Below are 16984 nucleotides of genomic sequence, written 5' to 3' on the forward strand. Positions count from 1 at the left end.
TGAAATGGCTCTAAGTGTCCATGGGAGTCCCATGATGGAATTACAGCAGCCTCAGCTTACCTGAGAGAAACTGAGGCCTGGCCCAGGCCCACTGCCATGCAGGAGCCTCTCTACTGGCCTCTCATCTGGGCTCACACCATGTCTGAGCGTGTGCATGCACACATGTTTGTGAGAGCATGTGCACAGGGGAAGATGAGTGCGTGTGTGTGTGTGTGTGGGGGGGTGAGGATGTATCATTTTGTACACAAATGTGTCTCATGTCGTGTGTAAACATGTGATTTTGAGGGAGGATGTGAATATATACGCAGACGAAACCTGGCAGTGCTTGTGTGGTAATGAGTGCAGGGGTGTATAGCCTGTGGAGCTGTGTAGGTTCATCCACAGGAGGGAGTGTGTGGGGGTGTGTAAACACTTGTTGCTTCTAGTTGTTTGACTACAACAGACATGTGCCAGGCATACAGGTGTACCCAGGGAGTGTGAACCTAAGAGGAGACAAGGCTAGGCCATTTATGAAGTTCAAGTTCCCATAAGACCCCAGAGTTAGAAGACAGGTTCCAGACAAGTCCAGTAATTAAAAGACCACAGGGAGTCACAAACAGCCTCTGAGCCTGTGGCCCATGGACAAGATTTTCAGAAAACCTCTCTGGCTGTGGCCCAAAGCCCTTTTTCCTGGGCATGTCCTCCATGTGCAGGTCTGCAGCACAAGGGCTGTGGTGGCCTCAGTCTGTGGAATGCAGCTATGCCTGCACACACCTGAGCCAGACAGGGACACTGGCTTGAAGTGAGGGCACTCAGTGTGGCTTAAAGAATGCGACCAAAGAGAAAATACCCCAAGTATTTACAGAAAAAGCTGCTTCCCTCTTTCATCTGAGTTGCCCAGAGGAACACAGCTGCAGTTAAGTGCAAGGCAGCTTTTGGCTCGTGATGGATGGGCCAGAGGAAGGGGGGAGGAGCAAAAGGGGAGGAGTGAGATGAAGAGGAGCAGTGAAGGCTGGGGAGCAAGAGGAGGAGCAGCAGGAGGAGGGGCAGTGGGAGACAAAAAAACAGGAGAAGGAGCAGCAGCAAGAGGAGGAGCAATGGGAGGAGGAACAGGAGGAGGGGCAGAGGGAGGAGGAGGAGCAGTGGGGAAGAGCAAGTGCTCCCCACCTCAGGATGTTTTGTTACAGCATGCTATCACAGAGTATCTGATCACCTGGATCCTTGTTCACCACCTGAGGCACAAATGGCTCAGAATTGATGTCTCAGAGAGCACCAGGGAAAGAAGCAGCAATGTCAGCTAACTCAGATTCTCAGTCTTCAGACCCCAAGGTCTTGATTTCCCCCTTGCCCTTTGGATTTAAAGTTTAGGGGTGGTGGTGGTGGTGGTGTCTGTGAGTCTGTGTTGTGCATAGATGTGTGTGCAGGTGCACATGTTCTGTGGGGCATGCGTGTGTGGAGGTCAGAGGACAGGTGTCACTCTTCACCTTCTACCTTCCACTTTCTTTGAGAGAGGGTCTATTTACTCTGTATTGTGACATACACTGGGTTAGCTGGCTGGCTAGCTTCTGAGGAGTCTTGCTAAATGAGCACACAGATTCAGATGTACATGTGACTATGCCCAGTTCTGTGTGGGGTCTGGGAATTCAAATTTGTTCCCCACTCCTGCATCAAGGCTTAACCCACTGGCACCTCCTTACCTGCTCCCAAGTCCTTTTTAATATGCAAACCAGTTCTTAGCAACCCAGAGCATGTTGCTTGTGACCCCAAACTATTACACACACACACACACACACACACACACACACACACACACACACACAGTGTATTAACACAACTCAAGCTGGCTCAAGGACCAGAACTCACTGGTTCCTGGAATGGAAGTGTCCTGTGGCAATGAATCCAGGTCCAGCTTGATCCTGGGCACACATACTATTACAGGAACCAACTGCACACATAGCTACTTCCCAGCTTACTTTCTTAGTTGGTACCAGACTCAACTTCCTAAGCTGGCCAGAAGTCTGTCCACAGCTATGTTCGTCTCTGGTGAGAAATAACCAACATATCTTCACTTCACACCTAATTCTCAAGACTTATTCTGATTGGTGGTCACCAGCTGATCCTTAGCAATGATTGGTGTGAACTGGGAGAAGTGACTAGTGAGAACTGGGAGAAGTAACTGGTGGGAACTGGAAGTACTGACTGGTGGGAGCTGGAGGGATGGTGACTGTGGGAACTAAGCAGTGACTGATGGGAACTGAGAGAGATGACTGGTGGGAACTGGGGAGATAACTAGTGGGAACTGGTGAGGTGACTGTGGGAACTACGATCATTGGCAGGTGGGAACTGCAAAAGGGAGATGGCTGGTAGGAACTGGAGAGGTAGCTGTTGGCAGCTGGAAACTGTGACCAATGGGGTGGCTTCCATTTTGGTGGCCAGCAAAAGCCTCACTTAGGAGCCAGGGTCAGTCATGCCAGCCTTGCTAGAAAACAATGTACCAAAAAACAGTGTCCTTCTGGCGTAGGCCAGGCCTGTGCAGGAGATGAATAGACCCAAGATCCTGGCGGGTGGTGCATTCCTAGACAGAGGCACATTCCTGAGGAGGGCTCGGCAGAGGTGATCCACCCCAACAAGCAGGAAGTCCTGATCGTGTTGAGAAGAAGCTCAGATAGTTTCAGTGTGGCTCCCAGCTGGGGGCATGAACAAAAACCGTGATGCTCAACACCGGGAGACAGCATGTGGAGTGAGATGGCCCTGGATGCTGTGGAGCACGTCCCATACTGGTGACAGGTGCCCTATGGCATGGACTGAGTCGGGAGCTAGAGGTCATGTCCAACCTCTCTGCTCTCAAAACCCACCCTGTCCTCCAGGTCCTCCGGGTCACTGCCACTGCCACTGCCACTGTGAGAGTCTGGGGCAGGCCCAGCAGGCAGATTCTGATAGTATCTACTTGGTATTATGTATGAGTCAAGGAATTTTTTGGAGCCAAGTTCCCCCCCACCCCCGGGCCTTCCCAAACCTGAGCACCCCACCCTGAGAAGCTCTGGGCTCTGGGCAGCACCTGGTACATTGTTGGCACTTCCTGGAGGACTTGTCAGAAAGAGATGGATGTCTTTCCCTCTGGCGGTGCGGAAAATCCTTCCTGCTGCTTTAGACAGGTTTGGGGCACTGCTGGAAGACAGAGAAGGAGCTCAGGTGCAGCCCCACCCACTGGGTGCAGGATGCCCCTCTGCAGAGTCAAGTGCTAGTCATATACACCCCAAGACAGGTAACTTACCCTTTCAAATGAGCCCCTCCCAGCAGGGGTGAGCCTGGGAGAGAAGACTAGCCCCCACCGAGCAGTGCTCTGCTGCCCAGGAAGACCCCTGCTACCAGGGTCCAAGTCTTGCCCTTTTGTTACACTCCCAGATAGGAATGCAGAGCCCGTGGGCTGCACTCAAGGACCCTGGACATTGCTTCCTCTAGGCTGAGCTACACTGACCCCCTCCTCTAGTCGTGTTGTACCTGATTCTCCTTTCTTTTGACAGACAGGACCTCACTCTGCAGCAATTCTCCTAACCCAGCTTCTCAAGTGCTGGTGTTACAGGTGTGCACTACCAGGCTTGACTGCTCTTCTTCAGAAGTTCTAGAAAATCACAAAGGATGACCTCTCTCTCTCTCTCTCTCTCTCTCTCTCTCTCTCTCTCTCTCTCTCGTGTGTGTGTGTGTGTGTGTGTGTGTGTGTGTGTGTGTGTGTGTGTGTGTGTGTGTGATTAGGCATCTATTAACATGGCTTCAGACTGCTGGCTTTTTGGCAGTTTTGTGGTCCTTGAAGCATTCCATCTTTCTCAGTCTCTCCCATTCTGTTCTTTTTGTGATCAACTTTAATATAAAGATTTTGGGAGTTTGCTTTTCTTCTGGCTATTTTTACTCATGTGTTAGTCTGCAGAAGGGAAAGAACTCTTCCTGGGACTCCACATGGCTGGCTTACTCACAATCACTGTGCATTTCTCTCCTCCTGTGGCTGCTGCCTGCATGAAAGATACATCACCTCTGGCCTGGGCATAGAGTACAGTGTCTCTCTAGGCTTCTCCCCTGCCACTGTCACTTCCAACCTAATGACCCTGTGACTGCCTACTTGGTACTTAGGATGCTGCCCTGCTCTGAAGAGTCAGCCCTGCCAGCCCCTCATCTCTGTTACCCTAAGTCTCTACTCTCCAGCCACAGGGCCTCCTTCCCGTTCCTCCCAGGGGCTGCATCCTCCTCACAGGCACAGAATGCTGCTCTAGTCAGTCCTTCTTATTCTCTGGGTCCTACGTAGCCCTTGCTTTCCTGAAGCCCACCCCAACCCTTCTCCATGAGTTCCATGGCTACCTTGGTCTAGAACCATAAGCTCAGAGACAGAAAAGCCTGCACCTTAGAGCAGGCAAGGCCAGTGTCCACTGTTGCCAGGCCTGCCAAAGGATGCCCCCCTCCCCCCCCCCCGCCCTGCTTGTAGCAGAGGCAATACCAGCACCACAGAGCATGAGTCCTTTGTAAAATGAGCGAGTGAATGATAGGATGCACCCAAGGCCAAACAACCCTTCGTTCTCCTTGCAAGCAGAAGTCAGCACTTTTGCTACATCAGGCCAGCTGTTGTGGAGTGATGATTGTCCCACTTGGGGTTCTCTGGGAGATGAGGCTTGAGAGGGGGATTCAGATCTGAACTCTGTAGGAGACAGGTAGACACTAATCCTTGAGGATCTTTATGGAGTAGGTGCTTTTTGCCTCATTGGAATGGCCAGGTACTTGTCCCTCTGGCTCTAAGTGGCCTGAGACAGGCCCCTAGGGCAGAGCTCCTCTGTGTCCCAAAGAGATTTGCCTTAATGGAGACCATGATATATGGATGGCTCAACATTGTTCAGGAGACAGTCAGGAGCCCACCTTGATAATCAGGGGAAACTTCCTGGAGGAGGTAGAATTTTTTCTGGCATATGAACTGAATCAGAACAGAAGTATTCAAATGAGTGTCTTAGTCCACAGAACAAAATCAGTGGGTCTAAAAGGGTGGCTCACTGCCTGGGCCTGGAGGCCTGATGGAACCCAGACAAAACGTCCAGCAGGAGCGGGGATTTTTGAGAGTAGGGGCACAAGCTCCCGTGGGGTCCGGTGGAAATCTGGCAGGGGCAGTAACTCCTCAGCATCTTCCAAGGGCCAGTCAGCTGAGGCTAGGCCCAGATGCGTATTTATTCCTTCTCATCTCCCTCTGGCTGTGTGAAGTGTTGGTGTGAGAGGCAGACCCTAGCATGCCTGTCCACCCTCCTTTAATCTGGGACCCAGAGGTGTGACCTGATAGGAAGTAGTTCAAATGTCCCTCTGGTGAGCTCTCGGGGCATTTTCTGAGTGCCTGCTGGGGGCTAGCCCGGGAAAGGCGCTGGAGATAGATCACTTTAGGGATTTCGAAGCTTCAACCTGTCTGACCTGGAGCATGGGAGAGGGCTGGGAATCCTGCAGCTCAGAAGAAGCCAGGATTCAGCCTGACCTCGGGAGGTGTGAGCCAGGATGAAAGGATGTGACCTGCACACACTTTCTCTGCTGTCCTCTGTCAGTACCTCTGGGTGCCCTATGGGTGACCAGTCCTGTCCAGGGCAGTTTCGACTATGCTGAATACAGTGAGATCTCTGAGACTTTCAGAGTGCAGAGTTAGCAGAGCTAGGCTGAATGTCACCTGATTAAGGGCCCATTCAAGGTCACCACAGCCCCAGGCCAACAGTGGCTGCAGAGAGGAGAGGCCTAAGGGGAGAGGCAGGTTGCATGATGTGGGGTGGGGGTGGGGTAGGGGTGGCCACTATGCCACTAGAGCTTTGGAGCCCAGTCTTCAGCTCAGGGATCTATTGCCAAGGGCCCCTGAGCAGTGTCTAAGCCACAGCTGCTCCAGGACACCATAGATAGCTGTGCTGACTTTGGGCCGGCGTCTACACCAGTCCAGCTGAAGCAGGACTTTGTCCTCACCCAGTGTTGACAGATGCTACGGGTTTGGCAAGGAATCTGAAAAGCCCATCTTCTAAACTGGACCCTCCTGTGTTGTAAACACGGTTCAAAACTGATCTTACACCAATGTGCATTTGGCCTGAGCTGGGCTGGTGGCACCAAATTGGGGGAGCAGAGCATAAAGAAGTTGAGAGTAAACAGGGCACACACACCCAGGGAGAGCACGGCATCAAGGCTGTGGAGGCAGAGGAACTGGAATCCAGGCCCAAAAGGAGAAAATGAAAGCCATAGCTGGCTGAGAGGGCCTGGAGGGTGGGCTGGGCCTGCACTTGGTCGTGAGCCACAGTGACAAGTTCTGTGCTTTTCCCTGTTGGCCCTGCAGATCCTGGAGGAGAACATGAAGCTGGAGTGTAAGTGTCATGGGGTGTCTGGCTCCTGTACCACTAAGACATGCTGGACCACGCTGCCACAATTCCGAGAGCTAGGCTACGTGCTCAAAGACAAATACAACGAGGCCGTCCACGTGGAACCAGTGCGCGCCAGCCGGAACAAGCGGCCCACCTTCCTGAAGATCAAGAAGCCCCTGTCCTACCGGAAGCCCATGGACACCGACTTGGTGTACATTGAGAAGTCACCCAATTACTGTGAAGAGGACCCAGTGACAGGCAGTGTGGGTACTCAGGGCCGCGCCTGCAATAAGACAGCCCCTCAGGCTAGTGGCTGTGACCTCATGTGCTGCGGCCGCGGCTACAACACACACCAGTACGCCCGAGTGTGGCAGTGCAACTGCAAGTTCCACTGGTGCTGCTACGTCAAGTGCAACACGTGCAGTGAGCGCACGGAGATGTACACGTGTAAGTGAACAGGGGTCACAGGTCAGAACGCAGGCAGGACACAATCTCCCCGGCAGCCACTGCCTGGATACTCACACAAGCACCGACCTTGTCTTTTCTGCTGGGGGGGGAGGGGTATTCTGGGTTCCCTGCAGGCTCCTGTGGGAAGAATCTCAGGGGCCTTGCCCGTTCTATTCCACATGGATGCTGCTCGCCTGCCCTCCCCCAGACACCGCCCGGGCCCCTTCCACAGCTGGAACAAAGTTTTCTGCGGCAGGCACTCTGGAGCCTCGGGCCTCGTCATAGCAATATTTAACAATTTATTCTGATAAAAATAATATTAATTTATTTAATTAAAGAGAATTCTTCCACTTCGTCAGGATCCGTTTTCTGCAATCAAAGTGGACTGCTTGAGGTCCTGGTGGGGTGACTTTGTCACTAGGACTGGGAGCTGTGAACAACTGTACATAATTATTCTTTATGCAGATGTTTCTACTAGTTGACTTTGCAAGTACCCTTCTGCAGCACTAGATGTTAAGTACAAAGAGAAGACGGTCTTTATACACATATAGATATATATGCACAAACATTTGTATTTTTGTTTTGTTTTTGCTGTTTGCTGCTACCTATCCAGAATCTAAGCTGGTCCATATCTGGAGTAGTTTTTCTCCAGGACATGCCCCCATCCTTTTGCCCTCCACAGTTCAAACCTCACTGTTAGAAGAGTCCCATTGGGACAGTGCAGGTGAGGGGACAGGAACCATAAACTCCCAGCAGTTTCCATCTCTGGAAAGTGAACCACTGGATATGAGGGTTTCTAAGAGACTATTTTTCTATGGATATTTTATTTATATGGCGTCTGCCTGTGTTGCCCCACAGCCCATGCTTCTCCTTAACACTGGTACTCACTCAGGGGCAGGAGGACGAGGCCAGGTGTGTGGCTAGGTCCCCTGGGGACCCTCATGCAGCTGGCTTCTGGAGTTTCATTTGCCAAGGGAGCCATAGAGGTTCCCAGATGCCTGGGATGGACTATCATCTGTGTTAAATGAGAGGGAAATATCTCCCAGCCTTAGCTTGCTAAGCTCAGTCCTTGGAATGGGGTCACTGGATGATACTTTTAGAAGGCGACCTCAGGATGAGCTACAGTGGTGGATGAGTCAGTGTCTTGAACATTTTGTGATCATCAGTAGGACCTGGCATTCATCATCAGGCAGAGGTCAGCTCAGGGATGCTGATACCCCAACCAGCCCAGCCAGCCACCGCCTACAGTTGAGGTGCCATCCTCAGAGAAGGGATCAGAAAGGAGGGGCAAGGAGGAAGCTAAGAATCCTTGGCCAACCACAGTGTAAATGGTGGGTGTGGCCCCTCTGCAGCAGACCCAGCTAGCTGTACCTGAGTCTCTCAACCAGAAGCCCCTCCAGAAGGCTGGGGCTATTTTCATGTGTGTCACATGCATTTCCACCTGTGGGCAGGCATGCACATTTACACACTCCTGTGCCAGCACTTTGAAATACCTCCAGAGTGCTCGCTCACATGTGGGTGTGCTTGTGTGTATCCCCACGCGCCTGGGAGATCAGATCATGTGTATGAAGCTGGATGCCTGAGCATCTGTGGTTCCAGGGGGATTACTGGGTGTCTATATTTGTGGTTGGTGTGCAAGGTAGACAGCAGGGAACCATTTTGATTGTGTTGAGCCACAGCTGAACTCTATTGCCACAGCTGCTGGTGAAACTCAGACACCTGTGAGACCACAACCCTGAGCCCTGTGGCCTGTGTGCTGGGAGCCCCCTCAGTGCCTAGGTCATGTCCAGTTCCCCACCTGGGTTACAGCATGACAAATAAACATGGCTGGATGGCTGATTTCTTCCCTTGAACGTATTTTTAATTGTTCTCTTTTATTTAGGTGTTTGGATGGATAGGCGTGTAACTGGGAAAATGGAGTGGATGAATGGATGCATGGATAAATAGACAAGTGGGTGAATGGATAGATGAATGGGAGTGTGGATGGGCAGACGGATGGACAGACAGACAGATGATGGAATTTCCTGGGTTTAACACTGGCTGTGTGTTCTAGAGCAGCCCACTTAACCTCTCTCTGCCTATCTTTCTCTATTGGTCAAGTAGAAGCTGCAACAGGGTAACAGTGACCCAGAGAACTAACAAACACATGTGGTGCAGGCCACTCTGAGGCTGGAAGGGGGAGGCTTATGGAACAGGCATCTGTGAGGCTGCTGCTGGGTCCCCAGAGCCCAGGACATGGTTAGGATAATAAGCATTCAGTGACTAAGAATGAATGCCTGGTGGGACCTAGAGGGCTCATGAGGGCACCAGAGGTGAGGACCTGGAAGACAGAGGTTGGCTTGTTTTGAGGGTTGCAGCATATTGGAGCTGGCTACTGCCTATGGATACAGTCACAGACAGAGCTTCTCCACTGACAGGCAGCACTGGTTACCACAGCAACGCTCCTGGACACAGAAGAATGAACTGAAGACAACAGGCGAGCTCAGTAGCCACCCCAGCTTAACGCCGCCAAGACAGCAAAGACAGAATCTGCAGCGCATTCGAACACACGGTCACACAAAGACTGAAAGGGAGGGGCCGGACACAAGAGCCGTGTGACTTCAGGCAGACCTTCACAAGCATCTATAACACACACACACACACACACACACACACACACACCATCTCAGCCATATTTGAGTGTCAGCCAAGGCAGCAGAGACCCAGAATCCCAGCATTCAGGGGGCTAAGGCAGGAAGAAGAGTTCCTCTCTCTGAAAACAGAGTGGGTAGCACCATATTCTTAGGGGTACACAATGCACACATACCCAGGTACAGACCACAGACCACAGACCACAGACCACAGACAGGGCTTGGGGAAAGCTGCAAACCATGCCTTAGGACTCAAGCCTTGGACTTTGCTCTCCCACTGTGGTCTTTTGGTACCTGTTCGGAAGCAGGCCCTCAGTGCTCCTGTATGTATGCATGGTTGAGTGAGGGTCCTCATGAGAGATTAGAGAGAGCCAGTGCTACCTGCCTCAGGAGGCCACACTCAGACAGGAAGCACTTGGGTCTGAAGGGCCAAGAGCTTTTGAAGCTTGACCTTTGCTTCACAGAGCAGTGTGCTCCCCACAGCCCCTGCTCATAGCCCAAGAGTCTGGGCTCCAATCACAGGTCTTCCCTTTCTTGGTCTGGAAAGGTGTGTGACTCGTCTACTGTGACAGAACACACAAGATAATGACGTGAAAGGAGGAAGGTGCTACTCGGGCTTACGGTTTTGGCCTCTCTACTTTGGGCCTATGTTGAGGTGGGAGCATGTGGTGGGAGCCGGAGATGGAAACACATGATGGGAACATGTGAGGGATCACACGATGGCGTGTGCGCTGGTGGGAGCACATGGTGGAGCAAAGCTGCCCACTGCACTCACTGGCTTCCAGACTCCTCCCAGGGGCCAGAGGATCTCAAAGGGTGTGGCCCTGCTTAGCATTCCTAGGATCTTATTTAGGTTTCCTGAGTTGCTTGGCTCAATTTGACTCAATGCTCATCTCACCCTCCATTCTTCCAGGCAGGCACCCTTCAGCATCACTACCTGAAATGCCAGCTCACCACCCACTCCCACATAATACCCCAATTCCTGCCCATCTGTCTTCCTGGCCCTTACTAAGCTGACTGGCAGATTGTATACTCTTGTTGACTAGCTTTTAGAGGTGGGGGAGTCTTTCAATGCCAAACACCCAGATGGGACCAGAGACTATGTGCCGCTTTCCCAACCCTTCCTAGAAGAAAGTCAAGGTGGATAACTCTGGTCCATCCTGGCATTTCTGAGAGTTCACCCCACTTCTTTCTAGAGCCCTACTGGCTGCTCACAAGCAAGAGAAAAGACATAGGTTGTACAGACAAATGGGCAAAGAACACTGGACTTGGACTTTTTCACACCAAAGCCATTTCCTACGGCCCTAGTACCCTTTCCCTGTTCAGCAGGAGCTTCTTCTGCAAGAAATGCTTGGTAGAAGCAGAAACCTTTTATACAGCTACCTTGGGGAGAGGGCCACCAGGTGGCAGAAACCTGAGTCTGCAGGGTCCTGAGGTCTGTCACTCTGCCCCTCACTGAGTGTTGAAATGCAAGGAGTCAATGGTACCAAGCTACCAAGAGCCAAGCGTTAGCTACCCAAGCAACTGTGATGACCAACTAAAACAGAGACACAACTATCTCGCTAGCCAGGAGGAAGGAGGGAGGAGCACAGGCAGCTAGTACAGAAACTTCTCAGGGAAGGAAGGGGCAGCAGGACAGGTTACCAGCTTCCCCCCACCCCCACTACACACTCATGGGGTGGGGGGGAGCAGACATTCTTCATACTTGTTAATGGCAGATGCTTCCTAGTTTAAAAATGCACAGAAGTGTCTAAAGTAAGAGATGAAAATAACACAATTCCTCGAAGGCTCTGATGCCCAGAGATGGCAATTGTTGCCAGACTTGACAGTGGGAATAGAAACCTATCCATGTTGCAGATGACATGAATGAGCCCAGGCTGCTTTCTTGGAGAGCTTAAGTCACAGCACCTTGTTCTCCTGTCATACAGTGGCTTGTGGTGTGTGACTGTGTCACTGTGATTGGTTTAATAAAGAAGCTGACTGGCCTATAGCTAGGCAGGAGAACCAGATTAAGAGAATGCTGGGAAGAAGAAGGAGGAGGAGACACGGAGAGAAGGAAGATGAATGTGCCATACTTAAAGAAGGTAGCACCATGTGGGTTAATTTAAGTTGTAAGAGCTAGTTAGTTAATAACAAGTCTAAGTTATTGGCCAAACATTTATAATGAATAATAAGCCTCTGTATGGTATTTGGGAGTAGCTGCCGGGACACAGAGAAACTGTCTACAGTGGCTTATGCTGTGAAGATAACCAATTGGTTTTAGTAGTCTCTAAGTGACTGCTGGGGAGAGTCATCTGTCTATCCACCATCAGAAGCAATGCCTCAAGTATTGTTTTTCTGTGCAAGCACATGGTTTTGCACAGTGCTATGACCAGATCTTAGAAGTGGGTCTTCCAGGCCAAGTGATGCTAGACCTTTTTGCTGATTCCCCACCAACATTCTACCTAATGGGAAGTCAGAGCAGGGGACATAACCCTGCAAGGTCCTTGGAGAGTGAGATTGTCTCTGCTGGAGGTTGTAGATGTCATCCACCCGGGTACCATAGAGAGATTCCTCTTTCCAGTTCTGGATTGTCCATGAGACCTTTTCCCCTGTCCCCACTAGCAGGCCTTGTTTTCGCACAAGGCTTACGGCAGCTGAGGCCAGCTCCAACTTTCATGATATCATTGTGCCTTCACAGATATTAACCAAAGTCCCCAAATAATCAGCAAGCAGATGGATGGCCCCATCCTGCCCAGGAACTCCAATGAAATGCACAGCAGAAACATACAGCTTTTGAGAAGCAGCACCACTGTTTGTCATCAGAAATCAGAGGAAGAGGTGCTAACCTGTGCAAGCTAGCAGGAAGGCAGAGGGGCATGGAGAGATCAGAAGATGAAGGGTAACTGGAACTAGCTGCAGGGGATAGTTTCGGCGGGGCATAGCAGCACCGCCACACTGGGGCAGCAAGGTGGCAAGCCCGGAGCTGGAAGCCACAGGAAAATGAGGGCACAGGTGAAGGATCGGTCATACCATGGGTCTCTTCTGATATGAACTTGAGATGAGGCTAACAGCATGAGAGGCAGGATTTGTTGAAAGCACCTATAACACAGGGGTGCTGCCAGGTTAGCCAGATTTAGGATCAGGCTACACCCTTGGGAAAAACGGACAAGGGCCAGCATGTTCTGTGTCTCCGTTTCCACAGCAGTACATGGAGCTTGCACAGTGGTCTGGAGTGTTATGTGATTCAAGGAACAGCATTGCCTAGACTCTCAAAAGGGGCCTGGCATGCCATGAGCCACGACACATGGTGGCTTCGGTGGCTCTGCCCTTGACTTCAGTTTGGGATTGAGATGTCCCAGATGCTTCTTCAGGTCTGGATCCAGAGCCACCCAGGGCTCCAGGGCTCAGGGCCACCAGGTGGCCAACCTTCCACAGCAGGCAGCAGCTAGAAAGCAAAGCAAACACACCAAGGGCAGGAAGCCCCCAGGCTGCAGGAAAGCAAACATGCTGCTTCCCCCTGCCGCATGCTGCTGTCGCCAACCTTTCCCAGGGCCCATCCTTGGGAGACCTCCTCAGGCGCCTGGTCTGTGTTTGGACAGCTTGTTGGAGAGTGTGGGTGGAGAAAGGGGAGAGGCAGATCCAGGCCCATGCCTGCTGAGACCCCATCTTGTGCCCTAGCCTCCCAGCTGCTCCTCAGGGCACTGCTAGGAACCCCTCCCACACCCTCAGCCCTGGCCTATGCCTTGGGCCATAGGCCTTGCTGTCATGGGCAGGTCTGTGTGTAGTGTTAGGAAAAGGCCATGGAAACAAAAATCACTCATTACCAGTGTTGGCAAAGTGCTCCCAGGAGGCCCAGCACAATTCTCTGTGCCATCTGCAAACTACCTAAGACCAGAAGTTCCCCCTGAGTCTCTTGGTGAGCCTGGGAGGCTGAGTCTTTTCTTTTAGTGTTGGAGATGAAACCCAGGGCCACAAACAGGTTAGGCTTATGCTGGCCCTCTGCCATGAAACTGCATCCCAGCTCCATAAGCCCCAATTTTCAGATCAGTAAAAGGAAGCAAAGAGAAATGAGGCCACTTGCCCAAGTTTATCCAGTTAGCAAAAGAAATTTCCATCGGGTGTCCAAACCAGTGATTCTGGCCTCTTTGCTAATGTTTCTTCTTGCTTCTGAAACAAACTCACTAAGTAGGTGGCTTAGCACAACACACACCTGCTTGCCTGGTGGTCAGAAGTCTGGGTGAGGGTAGGGCTGGCTCTTTCCATAGCCTCTGAGAAGGTGAATGCTTTCCTGTCTTGTTTGGCTCCCAGAGGCCACCTGCACCCTTCCCTCCAGCTATAGAGCACATCACTCCAACCTCTGACTCTGGCCTCTTAGGTCCCTCAGCAAGGACCCTTGTGATGAGCTGGCTCACATGGACAATCTAGGACAGCTGACTTGTTCTCTTCCGTGTATACATACATGCTTTTGTGTGTCTGTACAATCTAGGAACTGCAAATGACAGAGAAAGCTTGCTCTCTGTTTTTCTGAGACCAGCTTAGTTCACACGTTGTGACTAGTCCCATTTGCATCCATGTTCCTGCAAATGACATAATTCTGTTCTCTAGGATTAAAAAAAGAACTGCATTGTGTGTCTATGCTCACGTTTTCTCAATTTGCTCCTTTGCTGTTGGCTGCATACCTTACCTACTGTGACCAGGGCTGCTATGAGCATGACTGCATAGTGTCTCTGAGGTGCTGGCTTGGAGTCCTTTGGGCCAATACTCATGATGGCATACCTGTGACATAGGGTAGACTGTAACGATAACTCTTTCTGCCAGCCGCCTGAGTTCCGCAGCCACGTTAGGGCCCCCAAATAACACACAGAGATTAATATTAGTTACAATGCTGCTGACCGATGACTAGGATTTCTTATTTGCTAGCTCTGTCTTTATCAACCATAACCATTAATCTATATATTTTATAAAACCTTATCTTATTGAGGACGCCGGGCGGCATGCGTCCTCTCTTCCCGGGATCACATGGCGACTCCTCTTTACTACATTTCCCAGAATCCTCCTCTCCTAGTCCCCCTATCTTGCTTCCCTATTGGCCAACAGCGTTTTATTCATTAACCAATAAGAGAGACATATACACAGAAGGACTTCCCCCATCAGTAAACCCTGCCACCTATACTGACTGAACTGGTTTATGCTCCACCAGCAATGAATATGCCTCTGCTCACAGCTTCACCAGCACCTGTTGTTTTCTTAATGATTGTCACTGTTGTATGTTCTCTACTCAAATAGCCAGAGACACTTTGCCTCTTAAATCAGCATAATCACAGGGCGGCAGTGGTCAGGACACGGGCATACTGGCTATTAACCCAGCGTGTAAGCACGTGTCCACCCGCTGAACGCTCTGGTTCACCATTCTGAGATCATCATACCTTGAAGAGCTGGGTGTGCGCTTGGCTTACTTTGCACATTTCCAGACGGAGAGATAGGAGCCTCCCTGTCTCCGTGAGGGTTTGTGCTCCTCACCAGGGCCTAGCATGTGGCCTGTCTCAGTGACCCAGCATGGCCCTGCTGTGCTGTGTACCGCGCCTCACTGCAGTCTCAAGCAGAGGGAAGAGCCCTGCCCGCCTCCAGCACTGACTCTCACTGTCACCTCATACAGGTGCTTGCAAAGAGCAAGTGGCAGAAGCAGAGTGTGGCTGTCACATCCATGAACACTGCAGCCAGGGCACGTGGCAGGTGTGTCACAGCTATTCCCCACCAGGTTCCCAAAATCTTTCTGAGGTGACCCCTTATGGACACAGTCATGCTGCTTTATTGTTTGGAGGAAGGCTGAGTGAAATCCCCAAGGTTCATGTGATGGAGGCTCCGTCCTCCCTGTGATGGGTAGAGGGATGGGATGTTGAGGGAGGAGGGTAGGCCACTGGAGGAAGGTGGGGAGGTCACTGGGGGAGGTGGAGAGGTGGGTAGGTCACTGGGGAAGGTGGGTAGGCCACTGGAGGAAGGTGGGTAGGCCACTGGAGGAAGGTGGGTAGGCCACTGGAGGAAGGTGGGGAGGTCACTGGGGGAGGTGGGGAGGTCACTGGAGGAAGGTGGGGAGGTCACTGGAGGAAGGTGGGGAGGTCACTGGAGGAAGGTGGGGAGGTCACTGGAGGAGGTGGGGAGGTCACTGGAGGAGGTGGGGAGGTCACTGGAGGAGGTGGGGAGGTCACTGGGGAGGTGGGGAGGTCACTGGAGGAGGTGGGGAGGTCACTGGGGGAGGTGGGGAGGTCACTGGGGGAGGTGGGGAGGTCACTGGAGGAGGTGGGGAGGTCACTGGAGGAGGTGGGGAGGTCACTGGGGAGGTGGGGAGGTCACTGGGGGAGGTGGGGAGGTCACTGGGGGAGGTGGGGAGGTCACTGGAGGAGGTGGGGAGGTCACTGGAGGAGGTGGGGAGGTCACTGGGGGAGGTGGGGAGGTCACTGGGGGAGGTGGGGAGGTCACTGGAGGAGGTGGGGAGGTCACTGGAGGAGGTGGGGAGGTCACTGGGGGAGGTGGGGAGGTCACTGGGGGAGGTGGGGAGGTCACTGGAGGAGGTGGGGAGGTCACTGGAGGAGGTGGGGAGGTCACTGGGGGAGGTGGGGAGTCACTGGAGGAAGTGGGGAGGTCACTGGGGGAGGTGGGGAGGTCACTGGAGGAGGTGGGGAGGTCACTGGGGGAGGTGGGGAGGTCACTGGAGGGAAGTAGGTAGGGCACTGGGGCATTGCCCTTGGAAGGGCTTAAGGTAGTTTTCTTGGAATTTTAGTTAGTTCCCCAGGGAATTATCACAAAAAGGCACAATTGGCCCCATTTTCCTTTGGCCTTCTCTGTTGAAGTATGACTTCCTGCTATTATGATGCCATCCACCTGAGGCCCAGAGCTGACACAGTCACCTGATCTTGACTGCCTAGCCTCTAAAATTATAAGGCAATTAGCTTCTTTTATTCCTTCCTTCCTTCCTCTCAGGGTTACTATTGCTATGATGAAACACCATGACCAAAAGCAACTTGGGGAGGAAAGGGTTTATTTGGCTTCCACTTCCAAATCACTTCATCACTGAAGGAATTCAGGACAGGAACTCAAACAGGGCAGGAACCTGGAGGCAGGAGCTGATGCCATGGATGGGTGCTGCTCACTGGCTTGCTTCCCATTACTTGCTCAGCCTATTTTCTTATATACCCAGAACCACCAGCCCAGAGTGGCACCACACACGTGGGATGGGCCTTCTTTCACCAATTACTAATTAAGAAAATGCTCTACAGTCAGATCTTATGTAGGCACTCACTCAACTGAGGTTCCCACCTTTCAGATGACTCTAGCTTGTGTCCAATTGACAGGAAACTAGCCAGGACATTTTTCTTTTAGACAAGGTTTCATGAAGCCCAGGCTGGATCAAACTTGCTATGCAGCTGACGATGACTCTGAACTTCTCTGATCTTCCTGCCTCCGCCTCCACCTCCTGGGTGCTTGGAGTTCATGCATGCACCACTGCCCTTGGTTTAAGCCTCTTTTATGATTTCTAGCTTCAGATGTTTTGTTACGGAAACGCAAAACATCCTAGCACAGCTGCCCTGTGTGATA

General features: G+C 51.9%; 1 protein-coding gene across 1 annotated transcript in view; it reads left to right on the forward strand.

The window, feature by feature from the left end:
• Wnt7a (Wnt family member 7A) overlaps positions 1–6787 on the forward strand; it is a 44327-nt gene extending 37540 nt beyond the window's left edge. The window contains exon 4 of the mRNA XM_027428878.2: positions 6308–6787. Within this exon, the coding sequence (XP_027284679.1) occupies positions 6308–6787 (480 nt within the window). The remainder of the gene's footprint in view (positions 1–6307) is intronic.
• Positions 6788–16984: the final 10197 nt, after the last annotated feature.

The sequence above is a fragment of the Cricetulus griseus genome, chromosome 8 (assembly GCF_003668045.3).
Source record: "Cricetulus griseus strain 17A/GY chromosome 8, alternate assembly CriGri-PICRH-1.0, whole genome shotgun sequence".
NCBI classification, from domain to species: Eukaryota; Metazoa; Chordata; class Mammalia; order Rodentia; family Cricetidae; genus Cricetulus; species Cricetulus griseus.